Source organism: Nymphalis io, chromosome 23 (assembly GCF_905147045.1).
Source record: "Nymphalis io chromosome 23, ilAglIoxx1.1, whole genome shotgun sequence".
NCBI lineage: Eukaryota > Metazoa > Arthropoda > Insecta > Lepidoptera > Nymphalidae > Nymphalis > Nymphalis io.
In genome coordinates this window covers 2,693,208-2,708,828 of record NC_065910.1, presented here as the reverse complement: position 1 = coordinate 2,708,828, position 15,621 = coordinate 2,693,208, and the positions used below count along the sequence as shown (strand labels likewise).

The 15,621-nt window shown below is 31.1% G+C and overlaps 1 protein-coding gene across 3 annotated transcripts in view; it reads left to right on the top strand.

Annotated features, from left to right (window-relative positions):
* The window catches only part of LOC126777680 (protein Wnt-5b-like), a 54,861-nt gene extending 41,077 nt beyond the window's left edge, over positions 1-13,784 (top strand). For 2 of the 3 annotated variants that reach the window (XM_050500810.1, XM_050500812.1), the window contains exons 3-7: positions 2,561-2,741; positions 9,583-9,694; positions 10,490-10,592; positions 13,120-13,277; positions 13,516-13,784. In XM_050500810.1, coding sequence (XP_050356767.1) covers positions 2,561-2,741; positions 9,583-9,694; positions 10,490-10,592; positions 13,120-13,277; positions 13,516-13,713 — 752 coding nt within the window. In that variant the 3' untranslated portion in view covers positions 13,714-13,784. The remainder of the gene's footprint in view (positions 1-2,560; positions 2,742-9,582; positions 9,695-10,489; positions 10,593-13,119; positions 13,278-13,515) is intronic. The other variant, XM_050500811.1, reaches the window with a different exon arrangement.
* The last annotated feature ends 1,837 nt before the right edge of the window (positions 13,785-15,621 follow it).

Below are 15,621 nucleotides of genomic sequence, written 5' to 3'. Positions count from 1 at the left end.
GAATACGTCACTATAATTACACAAGGGACATAACATCACAGTTCCTGGTTGGTGATGGTCATTACAGTCTAAAGAATGCTTAAAACGTTTATATATATATATATTATAGTATAGGAAGGTGGATGAGCATATGGGCCACCTGATGTAAGTGGTCACCAAACGCCCTTAGACATTGGCATTGTAAGAAATGTCAACCATCGCTTATAGCCAATGCGCCACCAACTTTGGGAACTAAGATTTTATGTCCCTTGTGCCTGTATTATGCTAGTCCCGTGGTCCTTATTGACCAACAGTTGACTTATTTGTTCTCCTATATTGAAATAATACGTTAATATTTTCTAAGAAATTAAGCAATATCTAAACATAATATTTTATTCATGCTATATATATGTTAAGAATTTGCAAGATTCTTAGGCCTCTTCTTATCAATCTGTAAGTTTTAGCTTTATACTACTAAATATACATAAGAAACACATTTATTTTTTGCACATATCAATAAAACTACGCTCAAAAACCATATTATTCATATACAGTATTACAATAAATCATTATATAAAACAGTGCAAAACCATTATATAATAATAATATTGTTGATAATTCAATTTAAAAACTTTTATACATGTTTTATCTGAGTAAAGTTTTAACCTAGAGATTTCAACTTGTAGTTGAGGGCTCTAAATCTTCACTGAGCAACGTCACGAGCACCAGTCGACGCAAACTGATTTATAGTACAGTTTCCCGCTTTTATTTTAAACGTATTCTTTTATTTTTTAAGAACTATTCTGGCAAAGATCTTTTGTTGTTGCTTGTTTTTTTATAGCACTGACATATGTATATACGTCCAAATAAATATCTGTTTTTATTTTAATGTTAAATATAATAATTTAATATATAAAATAATAAATTTTTTTAATTATTATTTGTTAGTATTACTAGGTGTGGTAGTACAAGCTTTATTAAGTATTTATAAATATAAGAAAGTCCTTTAAAAAACAATAATAACTGTAAATAGGTTAAATAGAAGTGAGATAAATAAGCAACTAAAATTATGAAAATTAGAATAATAATATTTATTTGTTATTTAAAAACAATAAAAATAATTATAATATAATAAATTTGACTGGCCCCATGGCGCAGTGACCCTGATTTCCGCTCCGAGGTTGAGGGTTCGTTTCCAGCCCCGAATATGTATTATGTAAAGAAGTATGTGTTATGCATTTATACAATCATTTTAAATTATACAAAATATGCATATAAGTCGGCTTCTACCTATAACACTGGCATTAAGTTGCCTGTCTTTGTAGCAGTAAAAAAGTAAAAAAAAAACAATATATACAAAAATAAAAATCTGAAATGGAAATTTATAGTAGATATAACAGATGTACATATAGGACATGTAGCTGCGAAGTTTGTGAGCTCTTTGTTTTAACGCGGTCAAATAAAATAGTAACGAATATCAAAAGAATTTTTAAGATTCAAAAGTCTGTTTCATTTTCCCTCTTTACACTATAAATAGGTCAAGATTTTTATAATTTCACGTCTCTCATAATTCTCCTTCTCATTTCTTTCACTTTTATTTTAAGTATTATATTAGAATATTGTTCAATAGAGAGTTAGGGCAATCCTATTCATTTATTAATCTGTATTTCTACGTAAATGAGGCGTATAAAAACTCATTAGGGTTTGAACGTGTGCCGTCAGCAAATCGCCTTTTTAGTTAGTTAATAATATACGCCTCAGTATCTCAAAATAGCCTACACGCTAAAAACGCACAATCTTCATTTAAGAGTCCCTTATTCTAGCCACGGGATCGTTTAGGCTCAACATTTGTTGTGAACAAAATACGTTAAAATAATACTTTTTTTATGGAATAGGAAGACTTTTTAATTAAAGATAATTATAATTTTTATTTTACTTTAAAAATGTTAACTTATTCATCTTATTGGAAACATATTATTCAAATAATATTAATTATATTATAATTAATCTTAATATCTTAACTTTATTTCTTTGTGAAATCATTGTCACCACTTCGAATCCCGGTTGTAGTTAAATATTTAAAGAATGCGATTATTCTTATTATTTATTAAAAACAAACAATGACGGCAAAGCATTTGTTATTTTACCGCTAAATACAAATTAAATAAAACTTTGCATTTCTCTGTTTGGAGGGTGAACTGTAATTAGAAGCATAAGGGTTTTTAACGCCACACTGATATTTATAATTAATAACCTCGCCCCATCCTTTAATTGTAAAAGGACGATTTTTTTATAGTATAGATAGGCGGACGAGCAAATAGGCCACCCGATGGTAAGTGGTCACCAACGCCCTTAGACATTGGCATTGTAAGAAATGTCAACCATCGCTTACATAGCCAACTCGATTTTATGTCCCTTGTGCCTGTAATTACACTGGCTCACTCACCTTTCAAACCGTAACACAACAATACCAAGTACTGTTGTTTTGCGGTAGAATATCTTATGAGTGGGTGGTACCTACCCAGACGAGCTTGCACAAAGCCCTACCACCAACACAACTTACATACTTTCATTGTTACAGCATCTAGAGAAACCGCGTTCACACACGCTATCACCGCAGCTGGGGTATCATTAGCCATATCAAGAGCGTGTCGTGATGGTCGCCTGTCGTCGTGTGGGTGCAGTCGCGCGGCTCGACCGAGATATCTGCACAATGATTGGGTATGGGGAGGCTGCGGTGACAACCTTGAATACGGTTACAAGTGAGCATTATTCTATTTCTTATTATTAACTTCGATTGGTAGCCCCAATTAATTAGACAGCAAAGCAGATCTATCGCGATTTTTTTTTTATTATTTATTGCTAAAGAAATTTTGAGTCCTGCCTTTATGTAACCTCCTTTTACGTTTGTTTTTAGCTTATTTTTTTCTAATAATATTGAGATTGATAATTGATAGAAGAAAATATTCAATCAATACCTTAAAAGATATTTATATTTCCATTTTATTAAGTAGAATATTAGTTAAAGACTTACATAGTTACATTAAACTAAGAACTAGCGTCGTATCCTTCGGTTCATGTTATCCGTGTAGCTCGAACTATGTTTCAACTAGACTACAACTAAACATTTCTAGAAAATAGTAGTAATAATGTGTCAGTCTGTTTTTTCCGCAAAACATTGTCTATTTGAATGAAACCATCTTTAATTCATGTTGCCCTACTAGCAAATTATTATTTTATAGAAACTTTGCAATGTTTTCGTAGATAGAAGAGATAAAGAGATGATAGTAGTGTAAGCAATAGTTAGAAAGACAAAAAAAATAATATTTTAATAATAAATAAATGTTTTTTTCCCTTACTTTTGTTGGCCATACAATGAAAAAAATAATTAACTAATTATATAATTAATTATTTTTTTTATTTTAACTAACAAACTACAAACTGTATTATACAGAGAGAGAGAGAGAACACATAATTTATTTAGAAAAAATGTAGTTATTTTTTATCTCCATCACTCCAACCCTCATCACACCTGTTGTTTTTTCACTTTCACGATTCAAACAAGTAAGGCTACTACTGTCTTACCTCGTACCTGTCAACTAGGATATCAGCAATATATAGAAGGAAAATTTTACCTGTCGCCTTTACGCACACAAATGAAACGAATCGATGCCTTACATCACACGCCGAGAAAACCATTGAACGTGAATACTGTGAAACAAGAATAGTATAGTGGTTTTCCCGTTACAATTTTATGAAACAGAAAGAGAAGTGATATTACCTTCTCCTTTAAATTGTATCTATGTGTGAGTGCGTATTATTTCACTACTACGTAATAAAAGGTCTGTTCGCAAACATATCTTTGGTGTGTGTGTGTGTATCTGCGCGATTTAAAGGAGAAAGGTAAAACCATATCCTGCAAATACCTTATATCCTAGTACTCAGGTGAGACGTAAGACAGGTGAAAAATGCACCTGTTCTCTTCAGAGGTGTCAAGTAATTTGATCAAGTAAAAATTAACTTATCCTCTTCCTTTAGGTGAGAATTCTCATTTGTTTACTGATAGTCCTGTAAATTATTTTTTTTTTCAATCAAGCACAAAAAGTAGCTCTTTTAAATTTAATAAATAATAAAATATATTTTTTATATTCAATAAGTTTATTTTCATTTAATAAATTAACTCGGAACTGTCAGAATTACGTCACGCTTGTCAAGCCATGATTTAAGACAGGTACACTACCAGGATTGCAGAACCCTATAGAAGCTGAAGTAATGGAATACGAACTTTCAAGGCAACGTCAACGGTTCAAAGAACAATAAAATTCCACAAAATCACAAAATGCATTTAAAAAGATGCCTTACATCTTAACATGAAAGACGTCATTTATAACGTAAATAATTATATTATTTTTGATTGGCATTGTAAACGAAAATATCCGTCAGTAATTGAAAATATAAAATTCTCTTATTTACATCTTATTACACCTTATTACTAAATAAGTATTTATATACATACTGTAGAAAAAAAAACTTTCTTAACACCATTATTTTAGTTACTACTTACTATTGCCGTTATTCATTATTAAAACTAGTTGAAAAACGGCATTCAGTGTTTGCGAAATCAACCAAAAATATTAAAAAGAAACAAAATTATTTAACAAAAAAAGCATTTTTTAAGGAACGCCACACTTTTCAGGTTGTTTGACTAAGAACGCAGCAAACGTAAGAAGAACTTTCTAACTTTAAATTTATAAAACTCTACTGTGACCGACAATTACAATTTTGCACTTCTAGTTCATTACATAAATAACTAGTGACCACTAAGAATGTATTTCTGAAAATTCATGATGTATTCATAGATCATTCATATATTCATCATAGTTCATTCATATTCATGAGGATGGTATGTTATCGTCATTTTTGTTATAGCTTATATTTTTTTATGCGAAACTAACTGAACGCTACAAAAAAATTCTAGCATAGCAGGTTTTCCAAAAACTAGCAACATTTGGGAAACGTCAGTTGGTTCCTGAGATGTTGACGAGTCTATACGGATCAAGCACGCACGCCTCTAGTGAACTAAAATGTTTGTGACGAGTTAATTCGAATTTCGGAAGTCGAACGTAATAGAATAATATCTGAATATCAATCATTCATTAGTACGCTTTCAGCCTTCGAAGAGAGAGCACGTTCGATTGTATTAAAATACTTACGAACACGCGACTTTGGGAAAATTCAAGCCTTCTAATACTAGGAGTCCATAACGTGCAAGGAGTACTTATCCAATAACTTGAGGTTTTGACTCTTATTGGGCCTCCCTCAGATTTTATTGGGGTGCTTTTTAAGATTTTTATCGTTGCTTTAAAAAAGCTTTTCCGATATTTCGGTTGTTTGAATTTTCCCGATTAGGATCACAGGATTGTAAGGAGGTAAAGAATGATTGGAATGGGACTAAGGAATGTTTGTTCCAAGAGGAAAAATGCCTTTTTACTTCATAAAGAAGATTTTCCCGCATTCGAATATTTTTCTCACCAGGCAAGCATCGAATTGCGAGAGGTTGAGAGGCAATCGTGAAGCTATTGAAGAAATGCCGCGTTGAGTTCGGAAGGTCTTCTTTCATGATGTCACAATACAAGTTTATAAGATTAATTTCGTAATATTAATTAAGTTTATCATTATAATAAATAAATAATCGTTAATTTTTTGTTATTCCTTTACAAAAACAATTGCTATGGGAGGTAAATAACAATAATTTATTTTTAATAAATAAATTAAGCTTCGTTTTTTATTGAATACGCGATTATATAACAAACATACATTTATTTTAAGTAAATATTGATTTTTCATAATTACTTAAAATAACAAGTAATCGTAATTTTTTGGTTGTAGTTCTTTGAATATAAATATTTTTATCGTAAAAAAAATAATAAAAATCATGAGAAACGGAGGCCCCGGATACAAATTTTTACCAAGCCGGATAAACCGGGTTAGATCCGCGTTAAACACGCTTAAATCCGTTATCATCTACCAGGGATACATGAAGCATTGAGGGTGCTTAATCCAGATCACCCCTTGTTGCGATCACTAAATGCAACATATTGTTTAAGGAATTTTACCATTTAAGCCTATGGACTTAACATGTGTTTTAGCTTGCATTTATTTTTATGGTAACAAAAGACAATTCTTAGGGTATCTAAATTTTTAAACTTAGTTTTTATTCTCATTTATAGATTTGACAAAAATGAAACATTAAAATAAATAAAATATGAAGCAAAGGAAACTTAATTCTATTTATACAGACAGAAAGTCATATTTTGCAATTTAGTTAAAAGCACTCCAAATCGATACGACGTAGAGCTTCGTAGCGGTGGGCGTAGCCAAATGAAAATGTGAAAACCACATCCATATAGCTATCCCTTTTCAATTAACCTCCCTTTTCCGCGCTGTACAGGGGACTACCAGGAGCAGCATAAAGTTGGGAAAACTGTGAAAATTGTAAGATGCTTAACAAACTTGATATTGGGGTACTAATAATAAACTGCTGCATCTATTTTATAATACTATGAAACGAAGTATAATTAAAACTGCTTAAGTAAATTCAAAACGTAATTAATGAGTGACATTTTCTTTTTTTTATTTGCCGAGACGGCAAATGAGTCTACTCCACGTGATGGTCAGTGGTAGTAGAGTCCAGACGCGATGACGGCAAGTACAGTCGGGAAGGATGTTCTGCACTAGCCGCCTTCGCCTTGCCGGCCCGCAAGATGCCTCTTCACGCCTCGTTTGAAGGAGGCGATTTATAACATAACTTATTCCGATGACATGTTAAATGAAATTATTTTTCAATTTACAGCCGAACATGTCATTTGAATTTATTTTGCAAGACATTTTTTTTAATCTGCTTGTTTTTTAATACCGGTTTTTTTTTAATTGAAGTGCAAGTATAGTGAGCGCGTAAAAAAAGTCATTTTATTATTATAATAATAAAGCACATTATCTTATAGCAGTTTAAGTAAACCATTAAGTTTTATTTTTTGCAAATATTTATAATAGAGTAAATGCACCAAGTATACAATTTAGGAAATCACCGTATCGAACAGTTTTCAATATTTTAATCTACCCCATTAGACGACTCCGTAACGGATAGTTCGAACACCTACCCGACCAGCTTGGGAATCCAGAATATGAATAAGATAAAAAATAATGCATGTAAGCAAAAGAACCAAACTATGAACCGTTAGGAAAATATAACAAAGGCACGTAACATATATGTATGTCTATATGTGTGCTAATTGCCCGGTCCCAAGACTGTAAACTCCTGAACCAGGTGTGTTCTTTTCTGATTCAATCTACAACTTTACGATGTTATGAAAGATAAATAGTGATGATTATCACTTTTTATGTAATTTTTTTATTTGTTCCATTTTTAAACTCTTTTTTAATGTTTCTTTTTAAAAAAGAATTTAAAAATGGAACAAATAAAAAAATTTGAAGTTTCGTTTCTTTTGTTTAAATAATGCAAATGCATGCAATGGTTACGTTTTTTTTAAGTAGAAATTTAACTTTCTTTTATAGTATAGGTAGACGGACGAGCGTATGAGCCCACATAGTGGTAAGTGATCACCAACGCCCTTAGACATTGGCATTGTAAGAAATTTTAACCATCGCTTAAATCGCTAATGCGCCACCAACCTTCGTAACTAAGATGTTATGTATCTTGTGCCTGTTATTAAACTAGTTCACTCACCCTTCAAACGGAACACAACAATATCAAGTATTGCTGTTTTGCGGTAGAATATCTGATGAGTGGGTGGTACCTACCCAGACGAGCCGGCACAAAGCCCCACCTGATACATGCAATTCAATAATGTATATTTGTAAAAAAATGACTTCTCATAAAGTTTTACAGGAAAGTTACATAATAGACACTTAATATCTATCTACTTATATACGTTTCCTTGATTAGCAATTATTATATCACTTTGTTTTTTTTTTTTTATAGAATAGGAAGGTGGACGAGCATATGAGCCACATGATGGTAAGTGGTCACCAAACGCCCTTAGACATTGGCATTGTAAGAAATGTCAAACATCGCTTATAGCCAATACGCCACCAACCTTGGGAACTAAGATTTTATGTCCCTTGTGCCTGTAATTACACTGGCTCACTCACCCTTCAAACCGGAACACAACAATATCAAATACTGCTGTTTTGCGGTAGAATATCTGATGAGTGGGTGGTACCTACCCAGACGGGCTTGCACAAAGCCCTACCACCAGTATATATTACTAGCCGGATTATACGATATATTAAACAAAAACATTTTCGTGTTCCTTTGCTCTTTTTTCATAAACCACAATCGTTTTTGATAAGTTTTTTTAATGAACAGACCCACGGTCTGTATTGCTACATTATTTATAGAAGACGAATCAAAGACGAATCAAATCTTTAAATGACGATAACATTTTTCATTGTCATCCAATTTCCACAAGAACCACAAGAAAATCCGTATAATAGTAATATTACTAGATAGTAGTTTATGAGATTATCTTCTTCCTAGATACCAAAGATCCACGTCGTGGGTTGTTTTGCAGGTGTAGAAAAAGTTGAAAAAAAATAAATAAAAAGAAAAACTTTATGAAGGTAAAAATGAAATATAAAAAATCTACACTTTCGTTTTGTTGTTTTGTTTTCTTTGGTGCGAAATATTTTGTTATTTCTTGAATATTTAATTCGTTTTGCTTATGGAATATTTAATGGTTATTAAAAAAAAACGCGCGCTAATTTAAGACCGCCATTTTGTGAATGTTTAAAAAGGTACAGTAAATAATGTATTATTGCCGCGACTTGTGATTTGTTCAATGTGTTCAAATTTTTAAGATTAATTGAGTGAGTTATTTATATCATTATTATATATATGATTTCGTGTTATATTTTTTAAAAGACCAATTCGAGATTTTGTAAAATGCTATATATTTATATATTAGAATTGGCGCAAAGTTAAGACGGCGTCTTTACATAGAGAGCTGGGGGCCAATTTTACTAATCTATAATAAATACGATACGCCCTATTTAAGTCACCTTTGATTATTCTATATTTATTCGAATCGAAATTAAATCGTTATGATGGTACCATATACCGTTAGATTAGAACCAAATTTAAGAGTTGACTTTTATACTAATAATAATAGTCCTCCAGACCGATTTCGGCCACGGCGGCCAATCTCAAGAGAGATTAGCCAACTGCGCAGAACATGCAACAGCACAAGTGTGTGCGCAAACACGAAGAATTCTCTATTCCCATATATTCGAGCGTTTTTTATCACGAGTAGTTAACGTATACTAACAACCCACGACGTGGGCTCATATGTATTGCCGAGGACCCCGCTAGAGGGTTCACTAACACTATGTATGACGTCATAGCGTATTGTGTAGGATGCGAATGTGTTAAGCTATAATTTTAACTAAGTTTTCTCCTGCGTATGAAGACGGGGTGCGCTTACTAGTTACCCTGTACTCCTGACTGTTGAGTTATATGATAAACAAACTTATTTTCGCATTAATAATATTTGCAACGATGTCATAACTTTATTTCTTTTGTAGATTTACCGAAGGCTTCGTGGATATACGTGAAAGAGAACGTAAAGTTAAACGAGGCAGTCGAGAGCAGGGCAGGCAGCTCATGAACAGACATAATAACGAGGCTGGAAGAAGGGTATGTAAAATCTACATATGTATATATAAGTAGGCTTATCAATACAGACTATAGATAATTCCATGTTATTATATAATTCAAATGTAATTAAAATTAACGGCGATCCGTTGATGACGTTCAACCACGAGATGGCTGTCAGTTTGACGTTTCACTCTTGTCTAAATGTTCTTAATCTCAATCGAACATGGCGCCACAGTCTCGCTTTCACATACATATGTCTGTACAAATAAATGACGTTTTTTGGTTCCGACCAAGTATAGCAACTACTAAGCCAAAATAAAAAAAATAAAAAACTTAAAAAAGTATTATCTCGTAAGTAGCTGCGAATACTATATTGTGTTCTTATATAAAATAATGTAGATTAAACTTTATAATAAATATTTTATACTATTTAAATATTTGGTACAAAGTTACTTTAAAAAATATTATATTCTTCGCTCTCGTCAAAAAGACAGAACAAATATGTAAAGTATGTTATAGATATGTTAAGTTGCCACCTGATAGTTGTGTATTAAAAAAGTGGTCACCATATCTTAGACCAACAGCGCTGCCAACAATGCGATCTAATATGTTTTCTCTTGCGCCTGTTTTTATTATACTGACTCACTATCCTTCAAACCGAAACACCAAATGATTTCCGAAAGGAGGAAACATAGAAATGTTGAATCCGCTATTGAGAAATCATTATAGAAAAATTACTAAAGCGGTCCCTTCAATACTTTTTTTAAACATTGTTTGTCCAAAAAATTCATCCATTGCCTGATTCAATCAATGATTTCGAATAATTGATACCAGGCGGTCATAAAGAAGTCGCAGGTCACGTGCAAATGTCACGGCGTGTCTGGCTCCTGCAGTCTCATCACCTGTTGGCAGCAACTCCCTACTTTCAGGCAGATTGGTATGTATAGTTTTATTTATAAACAAAGTACTTACTTAACAATATAACTCATTTAAATACTCACGGCTCTTTACTTTTAAACGGAACTTTTAGGAACTGTTCGGTTAAACACTGATTTATCTCTTTCTAACATTATTAATTTGATATTCAAAAGATAAAGACGAAATAACTAATCACCCGATAAACAACGTTTATAAGTAAAGCAACCAAACAAAGCAATGTTTCACTTTTTATAACATATCTGTATTATTCGTACTAAGCGACTAATTTATTTTATATTAGGATTCTAATTATCACAATATATTGCAAAATTTAAATAAAGGGCACTACCACACACGGATTTGCGTTCAAATAAAGATAATAAAAGATATTTCCTTTTTAAATGAAACAACAATTTATTCGCCTATTGATATATAACCTTCTTGAAATAAGAATATTCTACATCGTAGTTATTACCGCCGTTAGCCTGCCAATAGGTCTGGAATAAATCGTCTCCAATACATTTCACATACAAATCACACCATTAAGAAGCCATTCACAGCAGAGACCAAGAGTAACATTCCGTAACCAAGTAAATGGTCTTCCATTGTATCCTTTATCTGATATTAGGAAGTTAATGAGAACAATTAATCCTCCTGTCGTTTCATGATGTCTTGGTACATGGTAAATTAATTTCTTTATTGAACGGCTAAGATCCCATGTGGTTTTTGGTTAAATGTAACTGTTAGATGTTAACTTTTAAGATTGACTTTGAAAATGTCACTATAAATTACCGTAAGTAGAATATATTAAGTTTATTAAAGTTCTTCTTTTCTACAACAACGATGCTTTTAGCAGACATCAATCTCTGCAAATCGCATGGAATATGTAAGTCTTAACGTAATGCTTGTTTAACTTTACCCTTGCGATTGGATAGGCCAGACTAGAATATTCATATAAAATAAATAAGGCTAGTTTTAATTCTTTTTAGCAAGGCCATGTGTATTAATATTACACAAAAAATATTTGTTCGAATTTAGATGTTTGTTTTTGTTTCAAAATCTTTAAATTTCAACGATATTCTTAAAAGAACTATAATCATTAAATATTATTTGTAATATTACGAATAAAAATATGTACTCGTAAATATTAATATATTAAGTAAATCTCGTGTTTAGCAAAGCATATATTTTATAAATTGAGATATTGCGTATGATAACAACACAGTAGGCCCTGCACCAACGCTAAGCTAAAGATATGAACTAAATACAACATAAATTAAGTTATTTACGTTCCTTACAGTATCTTTTGAGAACATAATCTTAGTAGGAATACGTGTTTTACGATACAGAGTCCTCGTGAATGGCAGATAAATAATTTTATTAAAATAAAATTTTAAACTGCATTATTATTATAGTTATTTCTTGTTTCTTACGGAAAGCTGTTTTGTCATTATATCTATATAAGGTATCATTAAAAATATATATATATTTTTAATGATACTTTTTATTTTGAAAACTTAAAAATATGGCAAGGATTTGCTAATGTTCTGCCGTCAAAAGAATGCAAATGAAGCCTATTTGAATTTTTTGAGAAACTAAATTCAATACTCATTGAAACCTTTATTGTACATCATTAATCGAAGGTTTTGGAGTTACGGGTAACGAGCCGTTATTTTAGATAAGACCGAATGAAGTGCGAATTCGGACTCATTATTTATTTTTAAGTAAGATTTTTGATTATTGAGTAGTAATCATTATTTTATTTGTTTTTTTTTATAATATTTTATTTATACAGAGTATATTATATCTCTCTATAACAAGTAAAGCCATATTAATAATTATTGTACTTAACTTAAACTATCGTAAATTAACTTATAAGTTAAATTGAAACACATTAAAAGTCATAAAAATATACGTCTTACGGGTGGGCTCATAAATAATCTCAGACGACGCCATCGGCAAAGTAGTAGAAACATAACATTCTACTAGCCGTCACTTTATTTATTATCGCTATAAGCTAATGATATTCCTGAGACTATAATCAAGGGATATTTACTAATATTTAAATGGCTTCATCGCGGTTAAAGGGTTGGGAAACATGAAATTGATAGTTATAAATTATATAATGGCTTTTATTTTAAACTATTTATTAAATATGGAACCCACGCGCCAAATGTTTAAAATGTCATGCATGACGCAATACAAATTACAATCCGCATGCGTTATGATACAGATACAAAATAGTTGAATGATGAATCATTAATAGTTTATCAGCGGTTGTCGTGTAACCGACGCGTTCAATTTGCCATAGCCATTTAGGCATAGACGATACTACTTTTGCCAATTGCCATTAAATACGACTGAATTTGACGTCGAACAATACATATATTTATAATAATATTGCGATTACTTTATATTTATTGAATATTTTCTATATTTTGTTAATATTACATGCTTATCCAATAATTCTCAAATTTAAATATTTGATTACTATTTAATTAATAAGTTTATTAACACATTTACTAATTATTTAATGTGAATGACAGGAGACTACTTAAGAGATAAATACGAAGGCGCGACTGAAGTGAAGGTGTCGAGACGTGGCAAGTTACGACTTAGCAATCCCAACTATAGCCTACCCACTGCTCAAGATCTTGTATATCTGGAGGAGTCACCTAATTATTGTATACGAAATGAATCACTGGTAAATAAAAGCAATTCCTAACTTTCTTTCTTTGAATTTGATTTATTACTTAATACAGTTAATTGTGAAATATTTCAATGATATTTATATAATATATTCAAAGGCAAAAGGCAGAGAGAGATAAAGAGATAAAAAGAAAGATAGTTGTGTTTAACAAAGACAATTGTCAAAAAAAAAATGTCAAGTTTAAACAAACCATTTTATTACCGTTTCTTAAATATTTCATTTACGTCACCAGGGATCCCTCGGCACAACCGGCAGGGAATGCAACAGAACATCAGCTGGTATAGATGGTTGTGGCCTAATGTGTTGCGGCAGGGGATACAACACTAAGAAGATTGTCGTTAAAGAGCGCTGTCAGTGTAAATTCCATTGGTGTTGCCGAGTGGATTGCAACACTTGCGTTAAAACCGTTGAAGTGTATACTTGTAAATAAATTTAGTTGTACAATATTTATTTTTCACTTTACTTCTCAAATTTATGACCTTGTTTGCAGAATAATTTTAAACGCTATTGGCTATACAATGGTATAATATTACCGTATGTATGTATATATGTTATAATAATATGTATGTATGTTCTAAGTCACAAACATGATTGATCTTTACCATAAATAAATAGAAGAATCATAACAATTTATTCAAAAATAATTCCTATAACAACATATTGCCAGCAAACGAGTATTCAAATGAGTTGTTGTGTTATATGAAAATACGGTTTTCTGGAAGGTATTCTTCCTTATTTTATTTCATTATATAGAGACATAATATGAATAAGTTGGTATAGCAAGACTTTAAAATATATTGAAATGGCAAGAAGTACATAATATATTACGGTTAGCGACATTTTAAATCGTATTACCTTGTCTGATTAAACTTAATATTTATATTATGTTGAGTGAATTATATACATTATTCATATCAATTATGTAATGACATTAATTTCTTCTTATTTAGCTTTGCTTAATAATGTCATTAAATTGTTATTTAAGGAATATTAATTATATTTTAACGTGTTTCATCATTTTGATTGACTTTTTTTTACCGTAAAGATGCACAGATAATACAGTATGCGGGTAAGATTACAGATCAGTCATTATTTTAAATACGTTTTTATTAGCACCCTTAATCCTTATTAATATCGAATGCAATAGTGAGTTTGTTTATTTATTTGTTTGTTTGGTTCGCTTTCATGTCTTAACTACTCAACCAATCATTATGAAATCTTGCATACAATGTGTATTTACAGGGCCAGAAAGGGATAAAAGCCCCTAACAGCCGCGGGCGGAGTATATAGTAATAAGTCAAAAAAGTTAGCAATGTGTTTTCTAAGTAAAGTTATGGTTTTATTTATAATAACTTAATAAAACAATCAAGACATTGTATTTAGTAGATGTAATATTACAGTATTTTGATATAATAATATATATGTACGTACGAAAGACATATAAAGATAAGTATTTAACATTATGTAGAGACATAATATTCACTAATCTAGAAATATGTTTACCCTTAATTTTGTAGATATCATGTTAAATATAATAATTTACATATAATTAAACATATTTTTACGATCTCCTAATTTTAATATTTTTATTTATTAATATATTGTAATTCTTATCAAGTATATAATATTAAGTAGCTCCTTAGAAAACATGTATAAATAATACATAATTATTATAGCATTATATTCAAGTTCCTCTAACAGGTAATTAATATGTAGAAAAAAAAAATCATTCGCAATGCTTCTCTTTACAAGGATGTTAACCGTGAAAAGAGTATATTAATAGCTACTATGTTTTAACACCTTGCACACTTATGATGTCAGACAAACGGTGAACGATGATACCCTAATATAATACGCGCGCTATCAGCTATGATAATTCGTCGGAACTTTGTCAAAGATCAAAGATCGACCTCGAAAGCTACCGGACGGATCGCGTATCTCTCCGTTCTAAAATGTCACATCCCATTCTGTTCTTACATCGATTATGTCTTGATTTAAGATGATATAATATGTTACGAGTAAATAACGCAGGTGAAAATTCAATATTGCTTGCCCAGACCGATGTAAATAATCATTGATTAAAATTCACGTTAATAAAAATTCAAGCAAAGGCGCTGTTATAATTTCTATATAATATGTGGACTAGATTATTGTTGTCAAACTTTAAAAGGTTCTAAAAAATTAAAAATAAACAGTATACTTTTACCTTTACAAATATGTAAGCTTATAAAAACTTTAGAATATTTTAGTCACTCGTACAATAATTAACGTATTCTGATGGCAGAATGTGGATTGGCACGTGCTCTCCGATTGTAAAACAAAAACTTTACAGTCAGAG